At 33.4% G+C, this 7,952-nt stretch overlaps 1 protein-coding gene and 1 long non-coding RNA gene across 2 annotated transcripts; both read right to left on the bottom strand.

Moving 5' to 3' along the window:
- Positions 1-3,956: 3,956 nt before the first annotated feature.
- On the bottom strand, positions 3,957-5,942 carry LOC131604968 (uncharacterized). Its single transcript, XM_058877377.1, has 4 exons — positions 5,826-5,942; positions 5,562-5,666; positions 5,394-5,473; positions 3,957-4,280 (listed from the first exon to the last, which is right to left on the bottom strand). Exons 1-4 carry the CDS (start codon positions 5,940-5,942, stop codon positions 4,106-4,108), a joined length of 477 nt encoding a protein of 158 aa, XP_058733360.1. The 3' UTR covers positions 3,957-4,105.
- A 258-nt stretch (positions 5,943-6,200) lies between these two features.
- On the bottom strand, positions 6,201-7,007 carry LOC131606827 (uncharacterized). Its single transcript, XR_009285069.1, has 3 exons — positions 6,699-7,007; positions 6,486-6,620; positions 6,201-6,407 (listed from the first exon to the last, which is right to left on the bottom strand). It is a non-coding gene; the product is annotated as an uncharacterized LOC131606827 (long non-coding RNA).
- Positions 7,008-7,952: the final 945 nt, after the last annotated feature.

Here is a 7,952-nt window from a genome sequence, read left to right as displayed (position 1 = left end):
TGGCCTGATTCCCACGTCACGGATTCCTTCAATTTTTTCACGTAGCAACTAAAAAAGTTGCGACGTGATTTTCATGTGGCAACTCTGATGTTGTGGCATAAAAATCACTTGACAACTTTTTTCATTTTATTATTTAATATATTTTAATTTAAATACTTAATATTTTTTATTTGTGTAGGAGGATTATCAAGCATTGCTTGTATAATTTTTCGTCAGTAATCCCCAATATACTCCTAGAGAAGGCGAGCCGCTTCATCTAGATGTTGATTTTTATATTAGGAATGAAGTCGTTGCCGGAAAAGGGCCTAATGGATGTTTTTTTGGTGGTGGAAATATGGCGGGAAGCTTGAGAAGTGGGGATAGAACTTTATTTCAAAGAGTTAGAGATGGGGAAGGATCGTCACGTCCAGCACAATTGAAACCGCAAGTAATGGAAACAATAAGACAATTGGACCTAACTGAGGCGAGACGCGAGTCAGCGCAATGTGAGGCGGCGCTAAAAGCCTAAATGGAGGGGCAACAACAACAAATAGAGGCAATGGCGAAGAGGCAAGCAGAGATGGAGCGGCAAATGCGATTATTTATGCAATTCCAACAAAGAAGTGGTAGTCAACCGTTTGGTGAAAACGTAGGAGTGATTGGAAATGAGCGAGAGAATGATGATGATGATATGAATCTTGAGAATTTTCCCGATCCAGATGACCTTTAGGATTAATTTTATTTTTATTTAATTTTGAAATTGTGTAGGATAATTTAATTTTATGTAATATTTTGTTTATTATATTATAAATTTAATATATTTTAGTATTTTTGTTTATTATATTATAAATTTAATATATTTTAGCTATTTATTTATTATTATTATTTTAATTAAATAAATATTTTTATTAATATTTATTAATTTTGAATAAAAAATATTAATAATAAAACTTTTTTAATAATAAATAATTTTTTTTTATTAAAAAAATTCACTTTTGTGACGTGTTATACATGTCATTAATTTGTGACATGTTTATAACGTCGCAACTTTCTAAAATTTATCAGAAATGTTGTGAAGTGATTTACATGTCGCAACGTTGTGTCATGTTTCCCACGTCACAAATATTCTTCGTGTTCTATTCCAACAAAAAGTGTGTTGTGTCTGTGCATATATTTGCGACGTAATTACCATATCACTATTTAATGACGTGATAAAAATTTAATCAACCGCACGATATCAAAACTATCTGATACAACCCCATTAAGAATAATCTCATTCCTAAATGGTACTAGGATAACCCCCTCACAATAGTGGATTTTTTATTTTCTTTTCATCGATAATACTACTCCATAACTTGACAATTTCGCTTTTCCTTGACAAGATTTTTGCCATTGACAAAGATCCCCGACAAAGATGCAATAGAGAGATATGTGATAACAAAATTATCCTTATAGTTATCTCTATAATCTTACCATAGGTTCACAGCCACGTGCACAATGGTAAGTCATGGTCTTTTTCATAATCATGAGTTTAATTGAGTAACAACACTTATGACATGGACTATCTTTTATCTTCATATCACTTATTAATATCATTAAAGACACATTTAATCAATCAATGTTACTTATGTCTATCAAAGTTTATTTATTTTTCGTTTTATTTTTTTAATCTAATAATTTAATGATCAAAATTTTAATTTTTAAAAATTAATTAATTAAAGGTCGCAAGTCTCACGTTTCTCTAGTTAAATCTCCCTGCACAAATAATTTAATAGAACGGTGTTTTTAATTTTAATTCTCAATTATTTGCATCACTTTATAAATTTTCGTGGTTAAAAAAATAACAATTTAAAAATAAGTTATATTTTCGGAGAAAATATTTTATTAAAAATTCATTTAAGTTTATCAAATAGTTAAGATTTTTCACCAACACAACCACAAAAAGCTTTGAAATTATTGTTTGATTAATGAGTAGACAACATGTCACATCAAAATCATTTGTCTTCATCATGGACTAGGCTGAGGTAAAGCCTAAAGCATGAAGATACGTAGGAGCAACTTGGAGCATCATTCCAACACTACGTCATAATTAATTTGAGATTTCTTATTTATCAAACACAAAAAATCTGATATCATTATTTATAATTTTAACTTTATTTAGGAATGTGAAAGAGAGAGAAGTATAACACACAACTTTAAAATTAATGAGAATTTTTATTTATCAAACACAAAAAATTTGATATCATTATTTAAGACTAACTAAATATCCGTGCGTTCGCACAGTTATTGATGTGGTATACAAATTTTTGTTTTAAAAATATAATAAAAACGAAACGATAAAAAGAAAAAAATTATTTAATCAAAAAATTTATTATTTTTAAAAGAAAAATATATTTTGATTTATATATAAATCATAAATATATTTAACATAGCAAGATACAAACATCATTTGGTCGCAGTATCACGGTGTTGGAACACAGGTTCAAAGACACAACCTTATATTCTCAGTTGGTCGGTAATTTGTCTCGGGTAGCTCTGAATTATATTTTTCACGAAGCCAAACGAGCTTCTAATGTTGGTTCCGACAGCTCAAAGTGTGGTTGTACAATTGTGAAAACATATGGTCTCCCTTGTGCTTGTGTCATATCTAAGAAGATGAAAGTTGATTACCCGATCGTATAGACGAGGTATCTAGCCATTGTAAGAGACTCAGTTTGAAGATGACAGTAAAACGAAAGATGAAAGATCAAGTATTTCCATCTTGAATGAATGGGAAGCGATACGAGAAAGATTTTTGAAAGCCGATGACGCCACCAAACTTCACATGACAGAGCAACTGAGGAAGATTGCATTCCCGGGGACCACAAATTTGAAACCACCATCTCAATCGGTAAAAACTAAAAGAGCGCCTAAGAAGGTGAAACTGACATCGGGCGACTGTTCAACTACGAGGAGTCCATCATATTTTGAACATGTTGACAAAGTTTTTCCCGATTCACCTACTCCAAAATCTTAGAAAAGTTCTTTCAAAGGCCCTCGTATTAGCAAACTACTTACAACATCAACTCCACCAAAAATACCATTCATCGATCACATGCCGATTTTTATGCACATGTACATTGAACGGATCGTCAATGTGGGGGGTGACGGGAACTGTGGTTTTCGAGCTGTTTCTAGTTTGCTCGGGAAATGGCAAGTGTAACACCCGTATTTTAATTAATTATTTAATTAAATTATTTTTTGAGTATTTGTTGATTATGTTGTGAATTGTTGAGTTTCGTATTAAGTTTCTATGTTGGTTCATTAGTTGGCTAATAGTAAAATATTAGATTATTAATAAGACTATTTATTAAGTGAGCTTAGTTGTTGTGATAGAAATAGTAAAAGGGACACTACAGAAAAAAAGGTCTCCTGCCACGCCCAAGAAACCGAGGCTATATGCAAAATAACTGTGGCGTAACGCTGAGGCCACGGTTTGGCCACGGAAATCCAACTGTGGAGTATACGGCCGTGGCCTAAAGTAAAGTCCACGGTTTTTTGGTATAGACCACGCCTTTTTTACAACCGTGGCTGTTTTAGGCCACGGTTTAGGTAGCTTGATTAAGGCCGCAGTTTGTATTTGCCATGGCTGCAAAACTGTGGCTATATGGTAATGCCACGGTTTCATTTTAACGTTTACGACACAGTATTAGTTCAAGATATAGCCACGGTTTGGTTATAACCACCTATTTAAAACCGTTGTTATATGTTATGCTTTCTAAACCATTTATCTTGCCACGGTTTATTTCTGTATCATTACATAAATATGTCATTATATATATATATATATATATATATATATATATATATATATATATATATATATATATATATATATATATATATATATATATATATATATATATCAATATAAAATTAACAATAATATTGATGATTATAATCTAATTAATTACAAGCAAATTAACAATAAGGTCAAAAGTAATAACAAAAAAAGAGTTATCCCAAAATAACAACAAAAAGTTTCTCTCAAAATTCAAAACAACCATATGATCCAAAACAACCATATTAAACACAAGTTTCTCTCAAAAAAGAGTCATCCCAAAATAACAAAAAAAAGTTCTAAGAACTAGCTAGCTAGATAACATAAAACACAACTATTCTTCTTGATCTTCTCCTTGTTTTTCTTACACATCTTTTGCACAACCAGCTTCTTCCACATCTTCAGCACAACCTTCTTCCACATCTTCATGATCATCAGAAGCTTCTTCCATATCTTCATCACAATCTTCTTCGTCTCCACCCTACAATAAACATCATTCAGCATTCATAAATGTACTAGTCATGGTTGTGTAACAGAATCATGAATTAAAAGAAAGAGAGTTTTAGGCCATCACCACCAGAATCATACACCTATTTCAGAGTCATACTATTTCAGAATCATTCCCCTATTTCATACACATATTTCAAAATCAAACTATTTCAGAATCATTCCCCTATTTCATTCATAACTACTGCACATACATGATTCAATTCATTTAGAATATTCAACTCATTCTAAGTCCATTATTAGCATTTCAATACCCTAAGTTATTCATACATGAACCATCCTATTTTCTATGTAAACCAAGGAATGACAATCTTAGCTCTCCCTACCACCAGCATGCTTTACATGAATGATAATTTTAGCAGGCCAAATGAATTAATATAAATCCCCTCCATTTCTTTATACTCAATCTAATAAGGGACCAAAGGGTGTCGATTATAGTTCTCTTTTAAGAATAGAAACAATTTTCTCTCTAATAAAACATAAGGGCACAAGCACAAAAGGGAACTATTTGCTTTGCAAAATAGTCAAAGGAATCCACTCAAAAATAAGTTAGGAAACAAGCCTGTCCTACAGAATATAAGAAGGAATAAACCACAAGAAATCTTGCTTTTAATTGACACTATCACTCTAAACCAAGCACCAATGAAGAAAAAGTTATGATATGAAACACCTAATTATCCTCATCACAGTCATCATCAAAACCTCAAAAACAGTTTCAAACAAAGGCATCAACTTAGTCATTGCTCAGCCATGCTTATGAAACTAACATCAGTAAATGTGGGAAGAAGGTTCCAGATAAGAAAACTATCAAATAAAAAAGAAGGTTAAAAGATTTTGAAGGCATAAGATCTAAAATAATAAAAGGAAGGGGAATGCCCAACGAGATGGATAATCATAGTTTTCCAAGTCAGCAATGTAGAAAAACAGGTGGAAACTCTAGGATATGGTTAAAAACAAAGCACTGAGCACAGAATCAAGGATCTATTACCCATTAAGTAACTGCTGTCCATTGTTGTTTTATAGGGATCACTAAAATTAATATAAACTATCAGACAACCTTAATTAAAAAGGGTTTGAAGACTGTTACCATGGACGGATATCACTTCCATTTACTCTCAATATGTTCTCTCGCAATGCCAAACCAATATAAAGAAATAGCAGCCAGGCCTGACAAAGGATCATACTCAATAACATGTTGCAGATAAGCAAGTCAATACTATTATGACATCAAACAAGATGTGTTCATCAGAAGTACCTGGTAAATTTGTACGGGAAAAGCTGGCAAGCATCCATCCCAAACCCATGATCTTAGAATGAGAAGTGATGCCAGGAAAATCAGGAAGAGCTGAGCAATTCTATCCTGAACAATAGAAGTGTCATACTGTCATTTTCCTAGAAGTTTCATAAACATCTCGTCTCATGTATGCATGTGACAAACAAAGAAGTAAATTATGGGATTTAGTGGTGCTATTGCCTATTGTGTCAAAATGATGCCATGTCTCTTCATTGTGATGCACACAATCATAGATGTGAATTCATCCATGTTCTTTTGATTCCATATGCCTACTCCCCTATTTCTGTGAACTGAAAGGTCAGAAACTGGATCTGTGAGAATAATCACTTCGCTCTGGGGCATTGCTACCTGCATATGTTACCCACACCAAATGTTAAATGATGTGTGTTTGGTATAATTGTCATAAATGAGCTCAGGGCTGAATGACAATATAAATTACTCAGGACTGTATACACAAAGTTAAGAGACTTAAGCCTGAATTTGAGTATGTGAAACACACTTAACCAAACTATACTCGATAATGAAGTAACAATAGAAACAATAATCAAAGGAAATAAGCTCCTTGCAATCTGACAGACCCACAAAATTTATTTAACAGTTACCTGAATGAAGTTAATGAAGACATTCAACACAACCATTGATCTGTCCATCTTATTATTTGAAGACATTTAACACAGCCATTGGTTTGTCCATCTTATTGTATGAAGTTAATGAAGACATTCAACACGGCCATTGATTTTTCTGCAAATCCTTGAGCTCCTTCAGGATGCGCTTTGAAGCCATGGATGCGACTCTAGAGTTTCAGATCTGAAGGAAAAACGAGATAAAAACAGAACCCTAAAAAAACAGAAGCAACGGCAAGCAGGAGGAGGGAGGAATCTATACCAAAATTGCTGCCAACCCCTAAAACCACCCTCCAAATATAGTGTTCATTGACTAAATCTGAAAAATCTGCAGAATCTCTCAATCCCTCATAAACTCAGTCCTCATTAGAAACCCCAATCCACTTCAAATGTTTCACTGAATCACAAAAGAAGAAGTCATAAGCTAAATCACAAAAGAAGAAGTATCCAAGTCAAGCATAGTGAGAAAGCTTACCTGAGGAAGATCAACTTTGATTCACTTGTAAATATACTCTTGAAATCACCGAAAATCAATAACGAATTGGGGCTTAGGGTTTGTTTGGGATAAAGGGTAACATTGAAGGTTTGTATGTTTGTTGTTACTGAATTCAAAACAAAACGATGATGATAGAGAGAGTTGGATCGGTGATAGCAAAGGGAGTGAAGAATCGGTAGCAGAGAGACCATGAGATAGAGTCGAGAGAGATATCGATCTGAGAGGTGAGCTGAGAGTTGAGAGAGAGAAACATGAAAGAGTGAGGCCTGTACACTAATGTTAGAGAGTGAGGCCTGTACACTAATGTTAGAGAGTGAGGCCGTTGCTGCTTCACGATCGTGAGAGGGAGAAAGAAGAATCTCAAAGGTCACTTAACCCTAATCCAGTAATCCCCAATCCCCTCTTATGTTTATTTGTTTTAGTTTTTTTTCTTTTTAATTTTAAAAAAAAATATAAAACAAGAGAAAGAGGGAAACGAAAAGAAAAGAGGGAAAACATGACGGACACTAAATTTTTGGACTTGGGCCATAGTTTTTAGTCAAAATTATAAGGCCGCGGTTTTTCTTTGCGCCTTAAAATATCCGCAGTTCTATAACCGTGACAATTGAAATAAAGGCCACAGTTTCATACTCTGGATTCAATATTTAATAACATAATTCTACGCTTTGATAACTATGGCCAAATCATATATGTGGCCACAGTTTCTGACCTGTGGAAAATTTTAGCGTGGCCGTAGGCCAAAAATGTAGTAGTGGGAGGTGTAGTAATGAAGCCCATTTGGAGTAGATAGAAAATAGTGGTAGTATTGTATTAGTTAATTAGAATATAACAAATTAGAAGTATCAGTAAGTTTTAGGTTAACAGAAACTTGGAATAAGGGTTTTGGAGAAAGAACGCGGAGGTTGCCGTGAAGAGGAAAAAGCAGACGAAGAGGCTAGGCTAGGATTCAATCGGAAAATTATAGAGCGGTCTCCAATACAAGGTAAGGATGGGGTTCTTACTCTATAAAAGGGTATATGATAAATCGTACGTGGGATTGGGTTTGTAGAATTGTTTCTGTTGTGTTTGAATTGTTGTGACTGATACTGAATAATTGCTATTGTCGATGAATCATTGTTGGAAAATTATTTTGTGTTGATTGGGTATATGAAATTGTTCCTGTTTATGTTCGATATGTTGTAACTGCTCTGTTTGTGTTGGTTGATTGTGGTTGATGTTGAAATTAATTATTGT

The sequence above is a fragment of the Vicia villosa genome, linkage group LG5 (genome assembly GCF_029867415.1).
Source record: "Vicia villosa cultivar HV-30 ecotype Madison, WI linkage group LG5, Vvil1.0, whole genome shotgun sequence".
In the NCBI taxonomy this organism is placed as follows: Eukaryota; Viridiplantae; Streptophyta; class Magnoliopsida; order Fabales; family Fabaceae; genus Vicia; species Vicia villosa.
This window is presented reverse-complemented; position numbering and strand designations above follow the sequence as displayed.

Excerpts from the sequence above, each read along its gene's own strand:
- LOC131604968 (XM_058877377.1), bottom strand. The coding sequence starts at position 5,942 with ATGCCCCAGAGCGAAGTGATTATTCTCACAGATCCAGTTTCTGACCTT. Across the intron at positions 5,474-5,561 it reads TTCCCGTACAAATTTACCAG|GCCTGGCTGCTATTTCTTTA; the intron begins GTACTTCTGATG and ends ATCCTTTGTCAG. Across the intron at positions 4,281-5,393 it reads GGAAGTGATATCCGTCCATG|GGTGGAGACGAAGAAGATTG; the intron begins GTAACAGTCTTC and ends TGTTTATTGTAG.